Source organism: Plectropomus leopardus, chromosome 19 (genome assembly GCF_026936395.1).
Source record: "Plectropomus leopardus strain MGB_pleo_1.0 chromosome 19, ASM2693639v1, whole genome shotgun sequence".
NCBI lineage: Eukaryota > Metazoa > Chordata > Actinopteri > Perciformes > Serranidae > Plectropomus > Plectropomus leopardus.
In genome coordinates, this window is record NC_142194.1 from 26494439 (window position 1) to 26519871 (window position 25433).

Genomic DNA, 25433 nt, shown 5'->3' on the forward strand with positions numbered 1-25433 from the left:
GATATTTTGTAACAATTACAGATGTCCTGATCGGATCTGAAAGATAAGTATTGGACCTGATCAATGCCTTTTTTAACTGATCGGGAGCGGTTATTTTGAGCATGCATCACGCCCGATCCTTTGTTTAGGTGCGCTGTCACACAGGTGTCGTAAATGGAGAGCATGATTGGTGGTAGATATTCAAGTTTTATCGTAATGCTTCTACTCCAATAAGTCTGAACAATTTTTTTTCATGTTCAACCAAAGCTGCTACACCATTTCAAGTGGAATTGACATTTTTGTTGTTCATTTTTATTGAACTATAATGCTATAATAAGCTGAATTTTGATTTTTATTTGTTGTAACTGGAAGTGTTAAAGTCCAGCTATACTTCTACTTTGAAGTGAAACTGTGATTATGTCACTTATTTATGGTCTTCTGTACTTTTATTACAATCCGTTTATTTGAGAGCTATTTCTAAAGACATTTTAGTTTATTTACTTTGTTGTTTCATAAAAAACAAATGCTGCACTCTGTAACAGTAAGAGCCAAATAAAATAGTTTGTTTACTTTGTTATTTTTTGAAAATAAAATAAAACCCCCTAGGAACTGTTTGGATGCAGACGTTTTTTTCTTGAATTGTGTTGCAGAGCCATTGAACTGTCAGCATACACTGGATTGATTTTAATAACTTTAAAGTAGGGGTCGGCCAATATTGGTTTTTCAGGGCTGATACCAATACCGATTATTAGTAGTTATTGAGACCGATAACCAATACTTACCAATAACCAATTTGCATTTACTATGAAAATAAAAATATTTCTGTCAATATTTTGAATTTGGAATATAACAAACTCCAACAGAAAAATTTGTTTAAATGCCTTTAGCAAATCAAAACTGAAACATTCAACATTACATACAGCAAGTTCCCAGCAACTTTTTTTTTTATAAAGTCAAGTGAAAATTTAAATAAAAAATGAATAAATAAAAATAGCTCCCTGAGGCTTTACAAAGCACCTTTGCACCTTTTAATTGTTTTAATCTGCAATCATTGAAATAAAACGCAGATACAGCTATTCGGCAAAATACCAGATATAGATATAGATATCAGCCAGGCCGATAATCGACATCTACTTCAAAGTACTTGCAGTGTGTGTTGTGCTGCTGTATTATCCAGGTAAACACAAGTATCTAATCGGGACTCGGTATTGGCAGATATTCAGTATCAAATGACTCTGATTGGGATTTAGGGGAAAAAAACTTGATGGGAACATCCCTATTTTTTTGGGTCCAATAACATTATTTGATGGACTCGGAAGTTGTTATTTTTCCCGTTGGACCAATATGTCACACTGGCGCTGTTCCTGGGGGCTTGCATTAAACACAAAAGATCTATGTTAATATATGAACTTTAGAAGTGTTTTTCACTTTGGAAAGAGCTTGCCCCCCCCCCTCCCCATCCTTTATCTTGGCTTCCTCTTCCCTTTATCCCTCTACCTTGAATTAGGGATGACCCATCTGGGTGCGTGTCAGATTAGAAGTCTGTTAGACTTAAGAGTATGTAAGAAGAGGTGTATTTGTGCATGTGTGTGGATTAAAGCATGTGTGTTGTCTCCATGCATAAATACTACATATAGTCAAACATATGAAGAGTTTTTTTTGCAGCTATTCAACTTTTTCTCATCTCTTTTGTCGTGTTTTAAGCAGCAGGATGATGTAGTTAACCCATTAGCTAACAAGCTAACTGGGGTAATCACTCTCCTACTTTATTAGCCAGACAATTGGGTAGCAGCCAAGTAGTGTGTGAACCGCTTTTGAGTTCACCTACTCTTACACTGTATCAGATGCACACACACAGTCACACACACATTAATCCTGACCCCTTTCCTCCCATGACAGATGGGGTAGCTTGTCTAGGATTGCTTAGGAATTTACCGACGGAATTAAGTAGTGCGTGTGTGGTTGCAACAGACAGCGCCATTTAATCTAGCATAACTAGCCTTTTATTACTAGCTCCAGGCTGCACATTGTTGGGTCTGGCACCATCCCCATTGAGCTCTGTTCTTTTCTGCCATCATTCAGGCAGGAGCATGAATATAGCATTCAGAGCAGGAGCCATAGTGTCATTGCTTTCCTTTTCTGCCTCTACATGCCCCGCAACTGTCTTCGTGTGTTTTGATTTGAACCTGTAAAAAGATGAAAAAGAAAACATACCTGATGGCGGGGTATTCTGAGTTTGCGGAATTGTTTTTCTGCTTGTACAGACTAGGGTAATGTGATTGTCTGACAAGGAGGTCTCATTGCGTGTGTATTCGCGTGAATGTGTGCAATGTATGTGTATGGGTAAGGATCGTGTCTCCCAAATGGGAATTGGGCTGTATCCGTGTCTCGTAGCGGTAATGAGAATCAGCAGGAGAGGCTGCTGTTGAGGCTTTGATCTTCTACGTTATCGCACTGTTTCCCGTCTCTTACCCCGAATTGGAAGCAAATAGAAATCACAGAAAGTCTGTGGTGGCTGTTCATATCTCCCCGCTTTGTAGTCGCTTGATAGGCTACTGTGCCTCAGAATAAAGAAAAGTTCCTATTCACTGTAATGAGAAGTGTCTGGATAATAGTGTCTTGGATGTAATTTAGGCACATATCAGGGTGGGTATGTTAGGCAAACCTGTGATATGTGAAGAACAAGTGGAATCACAGATTGTTTCACTAATGTGTTCAAGTTTTCAGTGCAACCTTTTGCATTTGTTTTTCATTTTATGGGCTTCCCCAAAGACCAAAGCAAGTTTATAGGATGTTGTACATGAATCAGCTACAAAACTGTAAGTCTCAAATTTACAAATGATTGAAACTGTCTTTCCTCAGCCCTTTGAAATCTAGCAAATTGGCTTGATTTCTTCTAAAAACACAGAATAAAAGTGCAAGTTATGAGTTATTTGAGACTTATGTTAAATTTACCAAAAAATGGAAAGAAAAAAGGGGAAAGAAACAGGAACAGGTAACCCCCCCCCACAAATAAATAGATAGAGTAGTTAATAATAATGACAATAATTATATTATAAATATAGTTTTCTGGACTATTTTTACGTATTTTTTATTATCATTATTAACTTCTAATAATTTCTCAGTCTGTCTCTCTCTCTTTTAAAACTAATTTTCAGGTCATTTTCTTGTCACCTTCTCCTAATTTCTTGCAATTTGTGGGACATCTGCTGCCAAGTTGTTCTTTGCCTTTTTAACCATGTTTTCAAAAGAAATCAAACCATTTTGCTCAGGTTTGACAGGTTTAAATGTAAGTGGAAGGTGTGACAAGAAAACAGATGTCATTCTAGGTTTTAAAGGGTTAATCCAGTGCCTTAAGTTATATATCAGTTGTTATAAAAGCACAGAAGTCTATTTAACACAAGTCTCACTTATACGCGCCAGTGCTGTTATTTTATGGGTGTGTGTGTGTGTGTGTGTGTGTGTGTGTGAATGATTAAATTAAATTAGATGCTTCTGGGCGGATTGGCGCCTTGTGTGGTTGCCTCTGCCACTAGTGTGTGTGTGTGTGTGTGTGTGTGTGTGTGTGTGTGTGTGTGTGTGTGTGTGTGTGTGTGTGTGTGTGTGTGTGAATTGTTGAATGAGGCAAGTGGTATTAGGCGCTTTGAGTGGTGGGGGGACTGGATGAACTTTCATATAAATGAAAGTTCATCCATTTAGTTGACCACCCTACTGAGCCTTAGCAACGTTCTGAAGTTGTGGAGTTAAAGAAATACCAATAACTTGTCCGACTGAAACCAATCTGGGGATGGATCAGGTTCCATATTACTGTTGTCATGGTAATTATGATATTCAGTTTTACTAGTCTGGTGTGGTGGAACCTGAATGCATTTTTTTTCTTTTTAATTGTGTGTATATCCATTTGTATCATTCTGTGTCCCCTCTCTAAATTCAGAGGTTTTTGCAGGCGGAACTCAGCATTCTCAGCAGTCGTAGTTCTTTTTTTCCTCAGCAGCAGTTTAAGGTGTTTCTGTTGTAGGGTGGATAACTGATGTTGTATCGGATGGATCTGATTAGAGTGATGGATGAGAGAAGCAGCTGCTGCAGAGGGAGTGAAAGCAAACTTTAAGACCCAGCACAATGAACGATTAAGTGTCACTTTCACTCTGTGCCCAGAGAGGTCCAATTAATGATTGAACAGTATATAAATTCCATAGCGCTCCCAGTCAATGTTCCAGCTCCAAAAATATGCATGTCGGCAGATGATCGTGGTGGGCTGCCACAAAACTGTGTGGGAAACTTTTTTTGGTATTCAATTAGCAAATTTGTTGTAATTTAGCAGTATATTTAAAGTACCAAAAAGGCAAAACTCAATACAATATAATATTTGTTTATATATCGCAAGTGATATGGTTATAGTGATTTTCAGCAACATTGTCTCATATCAGATATTTTCCTCATATTGTGCAACCTTAGTTGGTGCTGGGATTCCTTAAGGCTCACGGCTGTTATGCGTGTAATATCTAAAGGGGCACTCCACTGATTTTATGCATGAACCTAAGTTTTTTTTTATCATGATCATTACCTCTAAAAATGAATATATAGTGTATATGGTCTACTGTGGCTTTGAAAGCAGCATCCAAAATTTGAGAAAATAACCCAGATGATGTGATCGGGAGCTTGGAGTATTTAAAGGTTTAACACAAAACTTACAAACTGGTTGCCAGGGGTTTAAAGACATGCTCATTTACCAGTTTGGTAGAATGTGATTAAAAGAATGATGCAAAATGGGGAATGCAGGATATAGCATTTTTAATGCTTGCCATGCCAACGTACTTTGCAGTAGAGCTGCAACTAATTTTTCACTAATTGTGAAACTGCTCATCATTGCATCCAAGAGCCTAAAGTGGCGCCGTCAAATGTCTTGTTTGGTCTGACCAACAGTGAAAAACCCAAAGATATTTTATTTTCAATAATTTATTGTCTGAAAAGCAAATGATTTTCAAAATTCAGTGGCTGGAACCAGCAAAGAGGAGGGTTTTTTTTGTCATATTTGCTTGAAAAATAACTGTACCAAATGAATGGCCATAATGGGTTTTAGTGTTTGACCACACCAGTCTATGATAGTGTATTATCTTTATTCCTGAGCCTAGACCATGTCCTAAACAAATATTTAAGTAATGTTTTGGCATCTCATTCACCCCAATGTCCACATAATGTGGGACAAGAGCGTATTGATTTGGTTAAATGAGAAATGTAATGACTTTTCCATCCATGTAGATGTATGTGACCTCATGCTGGTGTTTGGCATGAGTCCAATAATCATGACAGTTAACTGACTTGCTGGGGGGGTCACTAAGCAAAGTAGCTTTTGCAAAATAGATTTTATTGTTTATTTTTCAACCTCCGCAGCATCATCAGTAATGGCCTTGAGCCTTTGCTACTGAATTCTTAAAAATGGAAATGAGTGAAGAGTTGGTGGAAACCTTCAGAACTCGACTAAAACCGGGTCAACTCTTGGTTCAACTTGAGCTTGATTTTATTTTAGAGACTGCAACACAAATATAAAATAAATCACGATTTGCAAGGAAACCACTATCATTAGTGAGATGGAAAAGTCTGGGCTCTGTGAAAAAAGGTATTAAAAAGGAAAGTGTCAGTAGTAAAGTGCTGCACACAGCATACACTGGAGACAACTCCACAGCATCAAAGGGTAGATGGTGATGAGCCAGCGTAAGCCGTTCAACAAATATACAAAAGTTTCCCAATTCCTGGTGAACTCCATGTGAACCTGTGTCATTACATCCCAGTGCTCTTTAATAATAGCCATGGTTCTGGGATAGAAATTGGTTTCTGTCAGTCCTCGTCCGCCTTGCTACTAGACCCACAGCAAAGAAAAAGAAAAGCAAAGGGCATGTCTAATTAGAGTAAAAGGGAAGGAGATGGAATATATTTTCTTTTTGTTTGTGGTTAGATGGTTAGGATAATCGTAGATTCATGTAGTCTAAAAAACAAAGGGCTAGGCCATGTGGAGAAAATCAAATATCACAATGTTTTTGACCATATACCTCCAGACTGATAATGCAGTGATACTGTCAGGTTGACTATTGTGCGTTCACAAAATATTTACACTCTGAGATTTTTCATCTGTAACGTGGATATAATGGTTTATCCTTTGAAACCTGGAACGAAACTACTTTTCTTGTGCTGCTTTGAGATGCCTTTCACAAGTATATAAAGCTTTAAATCTGAGCAAATGGATGCAATTTCTTTCAAAAACACGGGAAAAAAGACAGTGAGCAACTTCAGACTGCAAGAAATTAACAGATTTATTTATTTTTGTCACTCACTTTTTTATTCATTTTAACAACATTCAAATATGTATGCTGACTTTTATACTTCATACAGAAACACATATGAAAAGGAGCCACAGTCAGATTAATAGAAAAATAAAATCAAACCAAACTGGAAAGCTATTTATAATTATCATAATTTCATATTCACAATTCTGTGACACAGAATTGTTTTAATTGAATGGGTTTTTGGCTAGATGCCTGATATAAGGTCTGTGGTTACCACAAGCTTAAGACACTTTTACGTTTTGTTCTATGACATAAAATACCTCAGTAAATTTCCCATTTGTGAATTTTGAAGCTTTTTTATGTCTTATAAAAGGTGATGGCTAACAAGTGGCTAAATGAGACTACAAAACATCATCATGCTGAGCTACGCGAACATGACTTTACAGCCTCGATGTGGTGGTGATGTTCAGTTGTGCAACCACAGTGTAGTTTGTAATAGCTGAACATTAAGTTTTCACTTCTTGCATCTCCATTTAGGCTTCAATAATCATAAAAGTGGTGTTCATTTGTGAAGATTATCTTGCTGAGCAAAACATGGAAGTATTATAAATGTTTGTTTACCACAGAGCTTTTTTGCTGCCATAATCCAAAGTCAGATGGAAAAATCCCATAGGCTTTTTCACAAAGGAATCAGGGCGATGCTAGCTTCTGAGTCGGCTATCAGAAAAACATCATCTCCGGGGCACCCTGGCAGGCAGACACGATTAGGTCAACGAGGATATAATGATATCATCTCATATCTTTTGCAGGTTCCATATTGTTGTCCAAATATCGATGTAATATTGTGATTTAAGCCAGTGCCTGTTATAGGGAACAGGTTATACTGAAATGTAATCCTGTAACTCTGTTTTCAGTGTGCACCTCTATGGTTGCACAGATTTGTATAGTTGTCAGGGTCATTTGCAGGATATGTGTACCCTCTTTGAAAGAACTTTGCATAGTTTCCAATTATAGGAAATGTTTTTTCATCCTCACAAGCAAAGCCAACCATATTACTGTGCTAATGTATTCTCATGCTCTTAAGATAATGGGAATGTGTTGTTCAGATTCAGTGTCGGGTGTCCTTTGTCCTGCCCGAGACACACTTGCATCAGTTGGATGTAAAAAAAAAAGTTGATTATTGCTGCATTTTATGGTATGTTGTGGATCAAGTCCAGTTTAACTTTTTTGCCATTTAGATGAAATTCCAATACGAAAATTGATTTTCTAGTTTTGTATAAAGTTTATGGAGTCATCGAGATGGACGAAATCCTCTACCACAAAATGGAACATAATATATGCAAAAACCATACCAAAATCCAATATTACTATAATGTGCCTGGCAAATACATAGCCCTTACTGTAAAGTTTATTCCATTATGTTAACTGCAGGTTTATGATGAATATTAATAACCAACAAATTAGTTTTCCTGCAAGCCAATATTTTGAGGTAGTAAACTGGTCTAACCCAGAGCATGGAAATCAAGAGGGAGCTCTGTAGTGAGTTGAGTAAGTAGAGTAAACAGATAATTTGAATGGTATGTAAAGTGTTTTGTCCCTGAGGTGCAGGGTTGAGGCATGTTATGTAACATGATGCCTGCAGGTGTGTTTATGCCTCTTCTAATCTCTTGTTGTTTAGGGGGAAATATACAGATGTAGCAACGCTGCTTCACGTGCGCACACTAATACACACTATGCAACACAGCGCTGCAGATCATCTGTTTCATTTCCACACTGGCTCATTGTCAGGGAATATTGAATGTGTCTGACCTAGTTGCCAGAGGCACCACGGGAGATTATTCTCTACATTTTTAACAATGGAGCAAATTTATTGGATAATACAGCCCAGAGCTGTTTTGATGTTGAGGGTTTTTCTCCAGACCTAGTTCCAAGTGTTTATTCTTATGGCAAATTATGCTGTGATGGAGCAATTGATGAAGAATTGATTAAGCTAAAGTGTGTCATTTTACAAATGTGGTGTACATGCATGCCCTTGGGTGTATGCTGTGCACTGTTTATACTGTCCTTTCTTTCCTAGTGTTAAGAAACTCTGCCAGTAGACTCTAGCTGCATCAACAGTCCATGCACACAGCCTACACCACTTTTTATGTCTGTTTACTTTAACACTGTCATGGACACATACACACATGCATACAAGGAAACCAGTTCTGTTTCCATTCGCAGTCTGTGTACAACACTTCGTCATAGTCTCCCTGTGGAACTGATAGTGAAACAAAAGGTGTTGTGGTGGCATTGTCAGAAAACCACACCAGACTGGCCCTCATTCACCTATTGAAAGACTGATGTTGATTTTGCTTTAGGGCTTGTTACCAGCTGGGACAGCATCTATGGTATTGTTTTCACCCTCTTAGTTTGTATGTGTGTTTGTTGTCATGGCAAAATGTGGTCCTGGAGACAAGTATTGTAGCGAGGACTACAGAAAAAGCAGTTTTGAAAACTTTGCCAGGTGAATATTCAGCTTGGGTGGTATCACTGTATATTAGGGTATTTAGAAATTTCCACAGGTATGTTTTTAAATACAGGCACTTTTCTTTCTATTCAACTCACTGTATTTAGTGCACCGCATGCACCATAAGAGCTGTCTCTATACTCTACTGGTGGAACAGACAGCTGAGCTGAAAGACACAGTGATAGTGGTGGAGGGAGAAGTTAAAGGACTGTAAACAGCCAGCGGCAAGCACGTACAGAGAGACACCATGGGGAATAATGGCATATTTTTTACATCTGAATTGGTGAATTCAGGATTTGTTTGGACCAAACTGGAGCTGGTAATTTTTGGAACAGTGGACTTGATAACTAGATTGCTAGCACGACTAACCAAGACACTTAGGGTCAGTTATTTTGTTTTTGTTTGAATAAAATGTGTTTGATGATGAGTTAATGAGGCAATTAACTCTCGTCAGTTGTCTGTGACAGAGAAAAAGTTGAATTCGAAAAGTGCACAGTTGTATTTCTCTTTTTCGTTTAATGTGGAAAATAGGCGTGAGACTATTACATTTCTTAACATTTTGTAGGTGTTTGTTGTGTCTTTATCAGTCTGAAAAGCTGAAAGTATGTAGCGCACTCGCTGCTGTGTGATTGGGGAAGGTTAGTGCCGCAGGCTTAACCCATCATATACTGTATACCCTGGTGAAATCCTTTGAAGGTATGAAATATTACTTACTGCCCAAGCCTAGTGTGTATTTGTCTTTACATGTGTGTACCTGAGATTAGAATGAGGGCTTATTTTAAAGATTGGTATCATCCAAAAAAAGGAGCTGGAAGAAGTGGTGCAGGAAGTAGAAGAGGGGCCATTCCCTCTACTATTCTGATATTTCACCAGGGTGTATGGTATGACTGTAAATGCAAAAAAGACCAAACAAATCAACAACAATAACAAAAACAGTTTCACCGTAACCATTTATATCAGTCACTGTTCCTCTTGTTTGGTCTAAAGAAACCCTAAATACACAGAGTTCGATGTTAAAAATATGCTGGCTTTGCTGTTTGTCCACGCTAGACGGCTTTTTTACTAATCTTGTGCCACTTGCAGTTGACATCTTTCTCAGCTCAGCTGCCAGGTGGTGCATTGTGTGTACTACATAGCCTCAATTCAGCATAACCATATCAGTTTAATAGAAAGAGGAGCATGTGTATTCTTGACTGTATCAAAATTCATACTGATGGTATTTTTAAATACCCTGGTATACCATAATATCATGATACTGCCCAAGCCAAGTGTGATTCCATTGTAGGATGGTTTCTAGTGTTTGTCTTTCTGACATTTGGAAAAAACTCCATTCACTTTAGCATTTGCATTCATCACATATCTGTCTGTGGGTCTATGACTTAGCAAGATTACAAGTGATTGCATCTGACAGTCATATGTCTCTTCTAAGCATGTTTGACAGACCGTGACATTTTTTAATTTTCTTTTTTTTTTTTAGAATTTTCTTTCTTTCTTTTTTCTCTGGAAGTGCAGAAAGAGAAGGGTATGAAGGCTGAAAGTGCCAGTGGAGGATCCCCTTACCCCCTGACAGAGGTCCTAGGAAAGTCTTAAAATCCTAAAATTCCAAAATCCCTGAAATGTTTTAAAATGTGAGAAATGTCCTAAAATTCTAGAAATGTCCTAAAATCCTAAAAATGTCCTAAAATCCTATAAACGTCGTAAAATCCTAGAAATGACATAAAATCCTAAAAACGTCCTAAAATCCTAAAAATGTCCTAAAATTTATTAAATTCTTGCCTGCAATCTTTAAAGCATCATCACTTTACCAGATACAACGATATCACATTAGCTACTAAAAGACTCACCACATTGCCAGTTATTTTTTAAGCTGAAGTAAGTTGTCTCTTTTTTTGGGAAAGCCGTGGCGGCAGCAGCAGCAGTTCAGGCTGACACAGGCAATCTCTCTCTGTCCTCCTCACCGCAGAGAGCTGGATGATGGCTCCCACAAGGAGAGTCTTAACATCCCAGTTTAATCACAATGTTTTTACACTCCTCACACAAACCCTCACACACACAGATGTGCACTCCTGCAGAGATTTGGTCGCCACCTCACCACCTGCCATAGACGCTGACACTGCTGAAGCCAAGTTGGAGACACTGTCAGGCTTAATTTAAGGTTGCAGACACCTTCATGGATTATGCTCCAATATTTCTTTTTTGTTTTCCTACAATTTAAATAATTTCATATTAACCTTCTGAGACCTGGATCTCTTGAGCAGCATGCAGATGCCTTGAACGAGCATTTAAAACTTTAAAACCCCAGCAAATTGGTTTGATTTCTTTCGAAATCATGGGAAAGAGGCAATGTACATCTTGGAAAAAAATGACCAAAAGAATTAGCAAGAAATAAGTAAAAGTTACGCAGAAATGTCCTGAAAAGAGAGATAGAAAAATACAAAAAAAGTAAATAAAACATTTTCAAAAAATCAGGAAAATGCAAAGAGAACTGCATATATATTTGTTATAATTTTACATTTAAAACTATGTCACAGATACATATTTCATTATATTTTTGCACCTTTTGAAGGTAATATCCTTGTTTTTTATTTTATTTATTTATTTATTTTCTTTTTTACTTTTACTAAGACATTTTCCTGTAATTTGTACTAATTTCTGCCTTTTTTTTCCTTTACATCATTTCTTGCAAAGTTGCTCATTGCCTTCTCTTTATGTAAATCAGGCCAATTTGCTCAGGTCTTAAAGGGTTAAGCATGTATTGCTAAAGACCTGTTTGCAATAAACAACAGCAGTGTGTTGCATGCAGAAACAAGCACATTCCTAATGATGTTTTTGGAGCCTTATTAGGAATTCTGTGGGACAGTTGGAGTGAAGCCAGGTCCCTGCTCTGCCTCGGTGGTTTGGTTTGAGGGCCTGTGTTTACCCTCTCAGTAATCAGTGCCGTTAGATGGATGTGTTCCCCTGATAAGTGTTTCCCTTGATGAGGTCCTTACCTGACCACAAGCCGTTTATCTCCAGAGAGAGATGATGACCTTAAATTACCCCCTTTACGCTCTCCCCTGTATTTAGGTCTCGCCCCAGGCCACTGTGGCTGCTCTGTTTGTCTGCCGGTTACCTCCTCCTCGTCGTGGTGCGGGGGTTCTTCCCAACCCACGACCCCTGACAAGTGTCCGTTTATACTTTTGTTAATGAGAAGCCGGTGTGGTTAGTAGTGGGTTTAAATTGTCTGTTGTTAAATCCGAGGAATATTTTGATAACATTTTAACACAATTCCAATTTCTTTTTTCCATATTTCTGATGATTTTTTTTAAAATCCCTTTTTGGCAAAATAGCAGTGGAAAGGCTTGTCTACCTTTTTCTAAAACCAATCTCAATCTTATTTTTTATTGCAAGACAAAAGATGGAACACAGACAAAACTAATAAACACCAACACGACAACAACAACATGAAATATGAATATATATATATATATATATATATATATATATATATATATATATATATATATATATATATATATATATATATATATATATATATATATATATATGTATAATATATATTTCAATATATGTGTGTGTGTGTGTGTGTGTGTGTGAGTGAGAAAGAAAAAGACAGAACGAAAATGGGGGAAAAAAGATAAATTAACTCAATAATTAATCAGTAAATACATAACTAAAGAGAAAGAAAGAAAAATAAATTAAATAAATAAATAAATAAATGGAAAAAATAAGGGGGGGGGGGCATAACTGCCTCTTAAATGACTTATTATTAGTGTTATTATTATTATTTTTATTATTATTATTATTATTATTATTATTATTATTATTAGTGTTATTATTATTATTATTATTATTTATTTATTTATTTATTTTAATTATTATTATTCCTTCCTTTCGGTGAGTTCTGTTTCTTTATTTTTGTATTGGGTCGGCCTCGGACCCAAGGAGGGAGCTGGCCCATTGTGGACTTTATCCCCCAAAAACTGCTCCCAGACTCTAAGAAGGCTCGATCAACTAAAGTTAAATCAAATCTAAACATCTTCTGACCGTCTGTCCCTAATCAATCGCCCCCTTCCTTAGAAATCTCAGTCTTGATGCCTACGTAGTGTTTTTTGGAACGATATATAAGACGACATCTAAGACGACATCAAATTTCGTCAAAGGTATTCTCTAAGACAAGGCATTTCAGGTATGCTCAGATATTGAAATAAAAGGGCAAATTTCAGACAGCTTCACACTCAACAAGACTAGATTTACTGTCAGTACAATGAGAGAAGCATTTTGTACCGAGCAACATTTAAGGGGCACCCACTCTCTTATATGTAAAAATATACCCTTGTATCAACCTTAAGGCACAAAGTGTTGCAGTGAAAAGATCCCTGCGGACCTCATTAACCGAGACTGCTGGACTCACTAATATTACATATTTAAAACTGCACTAATCAATGTGTTTTAGTACCTTACAGCTCATTCTTTTCATTATATGACCCACAACTTCTTTGCTGTTCTGTTTCAGTCTCACAGCTCTATGAACCTTGTTTTTAGTCACGACAGCCAGCTCAGTACATCTCAGCACATTCAAAACTCCATGACTTCTGTGACATATATCAGTGATTAGAATGGAGGTGCTCCTGATCAACGTCATTGTTGTGCTTGACAGCCCCAACAATAAATGTTTACATATATAATCATGGTTTTGTGAATAGAAGTAAACCTACTCAAACCATTTGTTGTGCAGCTAGAGGAAAGAAGGCAACAGATTCTGACATGTCAGGCTTTCTGCTGGGATGTTGTTAGGCATCCCAGATGGCTTTGTCAGTTGTGCTCCTCTGTGACATAATGCACAGGATAAAATGAGCCACTGTTGTGCCTGGCGCTCATTTTTGTTCCCAACGACCCACTTTTGTCAGGCCATTATTGGGCTGATATTGTGTAGTCTGGACCCAGAAGTAGTACATTGAAATCCTTGAATTTCATATGTTTTCTCTCTTATTTTTATGCATTTTCCTTCCAGTGTTTTTTTTCTTTTAACACGCATGGACCATGATCAAAGACATTTTAAAAGTCATTTTTGCAGCCGTGCAAACCAAAACAGCAGACGCCTCTGCCAGCTGCAGTCTTGTCGAAGGAGACAAACACAAGCAAGCCGGCTTTTATTTTTTATTTACATTTTCCAGCTTTTCCTCCCTCTCTGTATTTGCACGTGTCTGATCTTGCAGTGAGTGTTTTTAAAAGACCCTGCATGCATTTTCTTGTTTACACACCTGACACACAAAAAAACATTCCCCTGATCTCACCTGAATGGAGGTTTAGATTCATCTTTCCCTCTCCCCGTCACCTCCTCCTCCTCCTGTATTTATTTCCTTCACTCCTTAGTGAACTAGGTCCTCCACATCAAAGTAACAGGATCCCTTTCTTCTGTCCAGGATGCTTCGGCTATTGTGGGAAAGGTGCAGAGGGAGCACCACAACAGTAGTTTAGAGCAGCACTTATGTATCTGATGAGGCAGGGATGCTCAACTTGCTTTACTTGGGGGCCACTTTTGCAAGGAGGCCAGGGGCCAGCTGCAGTAGCCCACTACATGTCTCTTAAGACTTTAGGACGTTTCTATAATTTTAAGACATTTCAGGATGTTTCTAGGACTTTTTTTAGAATTTTTGAACAGTTATCGGATTTTAGGGTGTTTCTCGGGTTTTATGATGTTTAACATTTTAGGAAATTTCAAGGATTTTAGGATGCTTCTTGAATGTGGAGGATCCTCTACTGGCACTTTTTTATAAACAAGCTCTATTTTGACGCTGTTTTTATGCACTCTGACACCTTATGTATACAATAAGTACAAAAACAACTTCCAGTGTGAATCACTTTATTGCTATTATACATTAGAAAATGGTTGGGGGGGGGGGCACCAGGCACCTTACTGGGGGCCAGATTTTGCCCACGTTATCAAAACACAGCATCACGCAGTTTCTTTGCTTTGTTTGTTGTGACTGTAGAAAACAATAGAGGTCTTCCACTCTGACAACACTTTAGCTCTTTGCATTCAGTAATTTTTCTTTCTGTGGACATCGGCTTTCAGCAGGGTGCACAGTCTGTAATTTCCCTGTCTCTGCACAGAAACACAATGCTTGAGATTTACTACACATCTGTTTGCACCAACTCCTAGGGGTGAGCGGTGGGGGCCACACGCACACACACACACACACACACACACACACACACACACACACTCAAAGAGTCAACACGCTGGTACATTAATTGATCCTGTTGTCAGAAAGAGCCCCCTACCACTTTTGTGCAGAGTGGGAAGGAGGGAGGGGATGGAAAGCAGAAGGGAGAAAAAGGAGTTGACAGCTTAGATACATAGTCAAAGAGACAGTGAGCGTGTAGGATAGCACGGTGGGTGTGCTATGTGAGGAATGCCGGCTCATGTTGTAACTAGAACTCCTGAAAGGCCCTGTTCTTTCCATACTGCTGGGACAGTTTAGACCCTGTTTTGGCAAGCCGCCCAACGCCCAACCCCTCTATCTGTCTCATTATCAATGTGCTTTTTTGTGCCTTCAGGCTCTTGTTTTTATGCATGAGTCTTCAGCAGCAACAGCTCCACAATAGGCCTGCATGCAAACTTCACTGGACTGCTGTAAGTTCAATCATGAAATGATTGAACTTACATTTCAAGCTTTTCATCAAATATAAAGCATGCCTGCGCCCAGTTTGTGCAGATCAGTGTTGCCATTTGGTAGAAAATTTCCCCCGAAGACCCCATACAGGGCTGTGAATGTGTGCATAAGTGACACGGGAGGCTCCAGTGGGAAATGACCCCCTGACCCTGGAAGTGAGAATGCCTTCTTTATCCACTAAGCTCCAGAAGAAATGGTAGACATTCTGTAAGTTCCTTGAATATCTTATAAAGTCTTTGGGACATTCGGGAATGTCATGGATTTTGCAGAGCGGTTACATTACAGAAACACAATATTTGTTGTGCCTCGGCATCAATGACACCCGTGACCAGTGGCATTAAGTTTTCACTTTTCTGTCTGGCCATCCATCTTTCCCCCCCAATTTGTATGAACACAATATTTCTAGAACGCCTTAAGGAAATTTCTTCAATTTTCAAATTTCTTTTGGCACAGATGTCTTATTGATGTCAAGTATGGACTGATTAGATTATCCATCTCATTCTTGTAAATGTGATATTTCAAGAACGTGAATGAGAATTCCCTCTAATTTGGCACAAAGGTCCTCTTTGATTCAAGTATAAACTGATTGGATTTTGATGGTCTAAAGGTCAAAGGTCAAGGTCACTGTGACCTTATCCATCTCATGAACACAACATCTCAAGAACACCTTGAGGGAATTCCTTTAAATTTGACACAAACATATGCTTGGATTCAAGATAAACTGATTATAGTTTGGTGGTCAAAGTTTCAGATCAGTTTATTCTAGCATTCGTCCAATTCTTGTAAACACAATATTTTGAGAACACCTTGAGAGAATTTTTTAAAATTTAGCACAAATCCACTAGGACTAAAGGATGAACTGATAAAGTTTTGGTGGTCAAATGTCAAGGTCACTGTGACCTCACATCCATCCCATTCTTATGAACTCAATCTTTCAAGAACACCTTCAGAGAATTTCTTCAAATTTGGCACAAATCCTCACTTGGACTTGAGGATGAACTGATTAGGTTTTAGTGGTCAACAGTCATTGTGACCTTACAAAACATGTTTTTGGCCATAACTCAAGAATCCACACATTGATTATGACAACATTTTACACGAATGTCAACTAGGATAAAATAATGAATTTATTTGACATTTTATATCCAAAAGGGTCAAATGTTAACTTCACTGTGACATAATAATGTACCCACGCCATTATTCAACACCAAAACTCAAGAACAGGGAAACGTTTAGTGGGATACTGATTTAGTGACACTAATCTTGGGTGTCCACTTTGAATCTTCTCTGCTGCATTTTAGAATTTGTAACTACTTTGCAACATAAATATTTAAAGTTTTGTCTACTTTCATATGCATCTGGACGGATATGGCTGCAAACTGCAACTTGACTGGTTGGCAGGGGCACAACCGCGAGGCGGTAATTCTAGTATACAACTCTCTTTGTGTTTTTATTGAAGTTTTCATTTGCTTTTATGCACAGAAAACCCAACTGCACTGGAAATCAGAATATTTTTCCCTTTATAACTTCTTTTAGCAGAAAATAACATCAATAAACCAGAAAGAAAGGATTGAATATTTAATCAGTGCTCCAGTGGGAACCCATTTTTATGCTCTGAATTCACAAATTGCTTCATATTCTCTTTTCATTGCATAGTTGTTTTTTTGCTACAGCTGCTGTTGTTAAGCATTCACATTTGATGATGTAATCCATTTTTTTTTACAACAAGTTTTATTCATACAACTTAAATAAAGGATCATTGAGATTTATTACAAATTGGGTGTCATTTTCCAAGTTGTGGCTGTCATACCGTTGGTAGTAGCCACATCATGAAAACGAGGCCTGTGGACCAATAAACATGAGAAGGAGGACAATCAGATGTGTAAGCAGACCGTCAGGTTAGTCAAACATATTTGGTAGAGGAAACAAAGGGGAAGTGTAAATGAATGACAAACTGATAGTGTGCCAGCATCCACAAAACCAGGACCTTGAAAGTCAAGCATACATAAATTCAGTTCATTTGATTATTTAAATATGATTTTGAGACACCATGGTGCCTTTTGACTGACTGTAAGTGTTTGTTGTGCCATCTGATTTTGTTGCAGCAATGGTGGCATGTTCAAAGACCTCAGCAATTACTGACACAAGTACAAATAACTGATTGAAATATGGTGAGAACTTGTAATAAACAGGTCTTAGCCTTTAACATATTTAGAGTACAGTGATCCATCAGTCATATGCTCTAAATGTATTCCTTTGCTCTACATATAAATTATGCTATCAATTGTATTATGCATACATTATGGCTGTACTTGTGTTGCAGTCTCTCCTTAAAGACATTCTCATGGTTGGTACTTTGGAAAAGATGGAAGTGGTTGTGTAAATCACTTCTGCAGACCTGGCTAAGTGCTGTGTGATGTGGATAAGCTTGTTGGATCGATAATTTGGTAATATTCAGAAATTGTTGGACACTGGCCTTCTCACTTCCAGTCAGAAAGGTATGGAGGAAGAGGTGTTCAGATGCTGTTTGACCATCCAAAAACCACTTTAGTTAAAACATATTGATGTTTTGTCCAACAGTGTTGTTTTTCATTAGATCCTGTTTTTATCACTAATGGGACTGCAACAAATCAATATTTTCAGTATTAATTTATCTGTCACTTATTTCTCTATCAAATTTTTATTTGTTCAGTCTAAAATGTGAGAAAATAAAATATGACTACTACAGTTTGCCTGAGCCTAAATTAATGTTGTCATAAACTTAACATCTGCATATGTAGGCAGAATCTGTTGGCAATGGGAGACAATTTTGGTAACAGAGGCATTCTCGTTTTTGTTTGTAGTGCCAGTAGTTTTGGCTTATCAGGTTTGAACAGCAGGTAATGACTTCGTGTGGAGAGGCGAAACACATAATGTGAAACGCAATCTCAGAACCCATCAGCTATCATCTGAAGATGGTTTAGCTTTTAATTGGCTGTTTAATTTTTTTAATTTATATTTACAGATTATAGTTTAAATCAGTGGCGCACAAACAGGAATATCCTGAACTGGACATCTGCTGTGTACCAGATCTCTCAAAAAGTTAGATGTTGGTCTCAGAAGCCTATCGGTGTCGGTTCGATAGTCGATGGATTCGGAGATTTTTGTCTTCAAATCACTTGTTTTGTTTCACCAACAGTCAAAACCCAAAGAGATTCTGTATACTGAGATATGAAACAGAAATACATCAAATTTTCACATTTCAGAGGATGGAACCAGAGAATGTTTGACATTTTTTTGTCACTGGAACTGCATAACTGAATGCATGACTTATGTCAATCTAATTTCTGTTGTGGCACTTTCATGTGAATTTTTACCTCCAAGTTGAATAAAAAAAGGGAAAAAACAATAAAAACCTCACAAAAGCCACAAAAAACCCCCCAAAAACAAAGGAGCAGCAGTTTCAGCACTAATCTTTAGTCAAAGACAGTTGCCAGCTGTACCCAAAACCTTAACCCTTGGCTAACTCTGCTCTTCTTTCTCTTCCTGTCTCTCTCCGTCGTCGTCCCCAGGCACACACACACAAACACACACACTCATATACACACACATACATATGTGATTTTCCACACCTAAGTGGGAGAAAACAGTGAGTGATATTGACTGTAATGAATGGCTCTGTATTCAGAGGCCTTGGCAGTCTGGCTCCTGTGTGGGTCTTGGTGGACAGTGGGGCCTTTACAGTACGTCTGCGCTGTAGGACGTCTGAGGATATTTAACTGTGAGGAACATTTCCAGCCCTTTAGAGGCAGGAGAAGGATGTGTGATAGCTGAAGTCTAGTAGTCTTGATATATTTAGAATGAAGCTTTAAGGGTTGAGTAGCGCATCGGGATGATGGCCAGATGTGATTGGAGTCAGATTATGAAGACAGGAGGATTATGCATGTAGAGGAAGTTAGTGTTGTCACAATAAAAGTTTAGACTTGGATAAACAATTGATACAACTACGCTTCCACTGCAAACCTTGGACAGCTCTGTAGCCGTCTTTTGAGGTTCCTATAAGGAAAATATTTCCATTATGTAACTGCTGCTGTTTGTCAACCAGTTTAACCCTTCGAATCCTGGGGAGACATCGCTTTTCTTGAGCTGCTTTCAGATGCCTTTCATGAGACGAGCAAATTGGTGCAATTTCTCTCAAAAATATGGAAAAAAAGGCAATGAACAACTTGGTAAGAAATGTTCCACAAATTGCAAGAAATTAGTAGATTTAGATAATTATTCTGAAAAAAATAGAGATTTTTTAAAATTAATGTAATACTATATTAAAATTATATATTTTTAAATTATTTTTTAAGCAGTTTCGTTAATTTCCTTGTTTTTCTTTAAACTTGTGTGTTTTGTTTCGTTGTGTTTTTTCTTTTGTTTGTGCTAGTTTTCATGTAATTTTCTTGTACTTTTTACTAATTTCTGGGTCATTGCTAAGGAAAATTTTCTTGGGAAAAACATCTAGGGAAAGAAAAAAGAAAAAAGCTAGGGGAAAAAAATATTTATATTCATCATAATTACATATTTAAAATTATGTGGCAGAATCATTATCATTTTTTGACCTCTTTTTCAGTTTGATTTGGGTTTTTTTAAACTTTTAAACCCCCCTTATTTTTAAGGTTATTTTCTTGTAGTTTTTATGAATTAATTACTATAGTTTTTTCTTCCATTGCTCATTGCCATTTTCCCATGTTTTTGAAAGAAATGAAGCCAATTTGCTCGGATTTCAAAGGGTTTAGTAACTGGAATTTAATATAAGACACAGAGAATAGTCTGAAACTATTTTTAACTATAAGAAAATGTCAAATTTGAGTTATTGTGGCAACACACGGTAGCAAGACTAATAGAAGTTACTATATGATAGACCACAGTATGTTCCCTCTTGGTGTGCAGAATGAATGAGTAAGACATGGGACAAGCAGCAGTCTGTCTGTTCAAAGGTGAGTGAAAAGAAAAACTTGTTCAGTCTTGCTAACTGACTAATGCTATTTTTGCACAGAGTGCCGCTTTGGAAAAAGAAAGATATGTATGTTTTATCCTGGCATGCTTGTGTTTTATGGTTGTCACTCTCAATTCCAAAGAGCTGTGATAAGATAGCGGTGTAAATGAGGTGGAATGGTACATTTCTGCAAGGCAGAATCATTTGTTTATGAATCATTTGGCTGCCATGAGGGTGTCAGACAAACTGAGAGAGGGAAGGGTGAGGCAGCAGGAGGTGAGGAAAGCGCCTCATCCTGTTGGGGCTGTCAGGTTGTTTGAAGGAAGGAGTGATGACGGGGAGGAAAAAAAAAACTCACTATTAAAGCACACACGCGGTCCAGCAGGGATGGAGGGATTTCTGGAGAGCTCTGACAAAAAGACAAATATGTCACTAGATACTAATAGTCTTTTTCCATTCCCTCCCTCTCTGTCTTTTTCCAGAGTTGCTGGGCTCCACCAAGAGACTCAACATCAACTACCAAGACTCAGACGGGTGAGAGGAGTGTGTTTACATGCTTGTATGTGTGTAAGCCTGTGAGATAAGCCTGAGTCAAAAGAATGCAATGGAGGAGTCACTGTGATTGACATGCAGATTTACATGCCTTACCTGTGGCTGTCTCCTGTTTGTCTTCAGTGTTTATCATGTGACTCATAACCACGTCCCACACATGTTCTAACATATAGTGCCCTTCAGAGTTATTATCTCATTCTTAAATGTAGAAAATCGCAACAAATTGTTTAGTTAGAGGCAAGAATGTGTGTTTAAAATATGACAGCTGATCTGTCAAATCTGTTTTAAAGTATTTATTATGTATGAAATACTCTGTTATATTCACTGTGCTTCCTTCACTGTGAAATTTCCCCAAATCTGAGAAATGTCCTTAAATTCTACAAATAATCTAAATCCTAGAAACATCCTAAAATCCTCTAGTTGTTCTGCAAAAGTGCAAGCAAAGCACGTGGAGTATCCCTGGCTTGTATTATGCTTTTTTGCAATTGCCTGAGGGAAAAAAATGTGCCAAGGCACACCAGATCCTGTGCAAATGACAATGTCATTTTCAATTTTGCCCCCCCCCAAAAAAATGCCCACTCCACACAACAAAAAAAGTTTTAAGACAGAGTCTTACGGGCTAGCGTTAACACAGTACATGAACTGATTTTACCTCAAATTTGATGCTAATGCTAGCTCCGTTCTGTGAAAAACAGGCTGCCACAAGTGAGTGAATATGTGAACAAAAGGGGGATTTTGTTGTTCTATTAGCTGGTGTCGGAGAGCTGAAATTGAAACTATGGTTGAACAAATAATGGAATTCAAACTAACGCAATCTAACCAACCAGAGGGTTAAAAACACCTGACCCTATAGACTTCACCTGCATTTATACTCGCAGTACTGCCATGTGAAAATGTCAGTTTTTGGGTTGAATCCACGTTTACATATTACGTTGTTGTTAGAGTAGAGTCGCTCCTTTGGGGGATAGCTCAGTGTGCAGTGTGGGTGTAGCGAGCGTGTGGTTGAGGGTGACAGTGGATGAGCTCAGAGCGGGCAGGTGTTCAGGTGTTGGCAGTCAGAGCAAAGAAGAAATTAGCAGTAAAGCTGTCATGTGGCTGTAAATGAGCAGTGCAGCTCCTCAAGGCCCAGGTAAAGCTGAGCATCAACTTCAGCCCTGCAGGCAAAATAAAGTCTCCCCTGTGCTTCCTCTCCGCAGTCTGGAGGCTGCAGCAGAAATGCATGTTTACAACAAGGTTTGCCTTAAAGGTATTGTCAGTGTGAACTTCAGTTTGTAGGATTTGCAATAGTACGGAGCTGGTTGAAAATTTGCTGGGGTGGAAATTACAAAAATTGTTTGATGTAAGCAATAAATGTCAGTTGGGGGTTGTGGATGATGAATTGTTGACAGTATGAAAAGGCCCTGTTGATTATCAGAGCAGCAGTGTTTCAAATTAAGTGTCAGTCAAGTTAATCAAATGAATCAACATTTTATCTGTCTTTTTTTCAGTTCACATTTTTAATTTCTTTTTTGTTAATCCAACCCTTGAGGCCACTTTCTTTAATGATAAATGGTAATTTTGTGCTGTTAATGATGAATGTAGTATGGGGGAAATTATGAAACATGACTTTTATCATATCATGTCTGTTTGAATCTAATCGGCTTTAAATGAATCAAATTGCTTTTGTTCGTCATTTCCATTTTTATCAATTGATTTTTGTTACTTCCACAGTTTATACTCAATGCTTACACTTCTAGCGGGACAGCTGCACATTCAGCTTTAAAACGTAAAACTTGATGCAGCAGATTTTAACATTACACTCAAGAGATGTATTTAGGTCTGACACTATCCCATAATAAAGCAGATGTGGAAATCACTCTCGGCCAAATCCAAGTGAAATTATTTTAATTGTTGAATATTATTTTTTTTTCATTTCTGTAATATGTAGCAGTATAAAGCAGACTTTAGCAATTCAGAATTAAGTATATAAACATTATCCAAAGTGGTAACATTATGTTTTGAAGGAATTATACTGTATTTTGTATGCAGGTAAATATGAATAAATAATATAGTGAACTATTAATATATGTTAGATTTTATAGGAGGCTTCTGTTAGAGCCAGTGTGGACAAATGAACCAGACAATACTACAAACACATTCCGCTGTTAAAAGCAACAACACCTTTGCAAATGAAATAAAACAGTTCTTGCTCAGGTTCCTGCATCAACAATTGAATGCATCTTGGTTTCTGTGGCAATGCACACGGTTTGTGCTACTGTAATTCATTCAAAGAAACACACTTTATTCAATATGTTTAGCTTTTCATCCATTTAATAAAGTTTTAATCAGATTATTCCATCAGACATATGAACAATCCCCCTCTACAAGCTGCTGTTTGTGTTAATGTGTTGGTCTACGCGCAGTGTGTGTGTGTTGACTCATGCCTGTTCTACGTGTGTCTACATGCAGGGTCAATGCTGTGCGTGGGAGGTGATACACAATAGGGGTGTTGAAATTAAACATGTCCATCCAGGAGGGTGTGTGTGTGTGTGTGCGTGCGTGTGTGTGTGTGTGTGTGTGTGTGTGTGTGTGTGTGAGGGAGGGAGGGAGGGAAGGAGTTACCTGTGATATATGAGATCAGTGCAAAGGGACTGAGGAGGACGGGAAGGTTAGCAAACAGTTGCGTGTCACTGAGTCAACACCACCCCAGAGAGACACTGAGACTATGTGTGTGTGTGTGTGTGTGTGTGTGTGGCTGAAGCCGAAACAATGACAGTGATAAGATAAGCCACTTCAGAGTCTGGAGATCCCTCAGATTTCATATCAGCACGGGCTGACGTCTCAACGTCATGATGTCTAGCTTGTTAAGCCTCACAGAGTATCACACAGTGCATTAATTCACCGGTGAATGTGGTTAGCCTAACTTAGCATAAGGACAGGGAATAAGGGGAAAAAGCTGGACTGGCTCTGTCCAAAGTGAAAAGAACCCAGACACCTCTAAATATCACTAATTAACATGGTATTTCTTCTTTTTTTAACCCATACACAGAGTTTTTTGTGCTTGAACTATAACAGTCAAAAAGTTGAGTGTGGAATATTGACACTTCCAACCATAGAGATTAGAAACGTAGATACCTCATTGGCCACTACTCTAAGCTCGTTGCGATATGTCTGCCCAGGCGCCATATCAGGGAGGTCAATATCTGCTAGTAAACAAATACATGTGTATTGACATATGAAGATTTCACTACAAAATCGACTGTAACTGGCTTAATTTTGAACCGATTTTCATGAAATTTGTTTTGTTATAAACCTCACAAAGTGAACATGATAGATGTGGAAATACGAAGTTATTAAATGAAGTTGCATGAAATTTAAAGTGTCAGGTATTGCAAATACTCAAATTAAGTACCACTTACTTGAAGACTGTATCAAAGTACTATACTTGAATAAATGTACTTTGTTACACTCCATTACTGGATGTTGCTTATTCATAAGTCAGTGGCTGCATGTTCCAGTGTTGTGGCTATTCAGATGATCACTACTTTGTCATAGTGCTGATTAGATTGCCTCCAGTCGCTAAAATTAATTCAAGCAAGTTACCACTATCATGTTTAATTTCCAGTTAGAAAAAAAATCTATATCGATTTGTGATACCAGCAGAAATCAGCATGTTGGCCAATTCCAATATTTATTTTTAAAGTAAATATCTGCTGATACTGTTGACGATATTATCATGCATCCCTAACAGAAATATGATTGGTCATGTCATGTCAGTCATGTCATTCACAAGATTTGACTGACTTAAATTGAACCTAGTTTTTTGTGAAGCTGGTGTGTTTTCTTAAAAAAACAACTCTTAACTAGTGCATTTGTTTACTATGGAAACTTCCCAGTGGTGAGCTGGTCTTTTGACATCTGTTGAGAGCTGCAGTGAGTTCTCTTTCCAAATGTACCCTGACTGTTTACTGCCACTGCGGCCCCAGAGCTCAGGGCTTCCACTACGACTGCCCGAGGCTGTGTGAGATCACCTGAAAGCCCTCTGCTGCACTGTAGCTGTTGTTGTGCTGAAGCTCGTGCTCCTCTCGCACGCTGCCTCCGAGGGTCACCTCCTCTGGAGCAGTCACTGTGTCTGCAACGCCCCGAGCAAACACAAACTCGTCACCAAGAATTTATGCCTCCAATTTCTCACACACACATTTCATCTCTGAGGCTTGGACCTACTCACACACATGTATACACAAGCACACACTGAAGATCCTTGTCAGTCTGCAGTTTTGATATGGGAGCACACACACATACACATATTGCTCCTTAGTCTATAGTTGTGATGACATGTACTGCATACACACACACACGCGCGCACACACACACACACAAATTTGTCTGAAGGCTGAAGTCTTGATGAGTGTATGGGGACGCAGACTCATAAAACACACATATATTCTTATCCGAGACAGCAGTTTGTAATGGGATTGTACACACACACT

At 38.1% G+C, this 25433-nt stretch overlaps 1 protein-coding gene across 4 annotated transcripts in view; it reads left to right on the top strand.

The window, feature by feature from the left end:
- The window catches only part of caskin2a (CASK interacting protein 2a), an 83878-nt gene that overhangs the window by 15710 nt on the left and 42735 nt on the right, over positions 1 to 25433 (top strand). For all 4 annotated transcript variants that reach the window (XR_015774946.1, XM_088069839.1, XM_042508054.2 and 1 more), the window contains exon 3: positions 20895 to 20946. Coding sequence is in view for 3 of the 4 variants with exons in the window: in XM_088069839.1 (XP_087925965.1) it covers positions 20895 to 20946 (52 nt within the window). In the remaining variant the exon portion in view is untranslated. The remainder of the gene's footprint in view (positions 1 to 20894; positions 20947 to 25433) is intronic.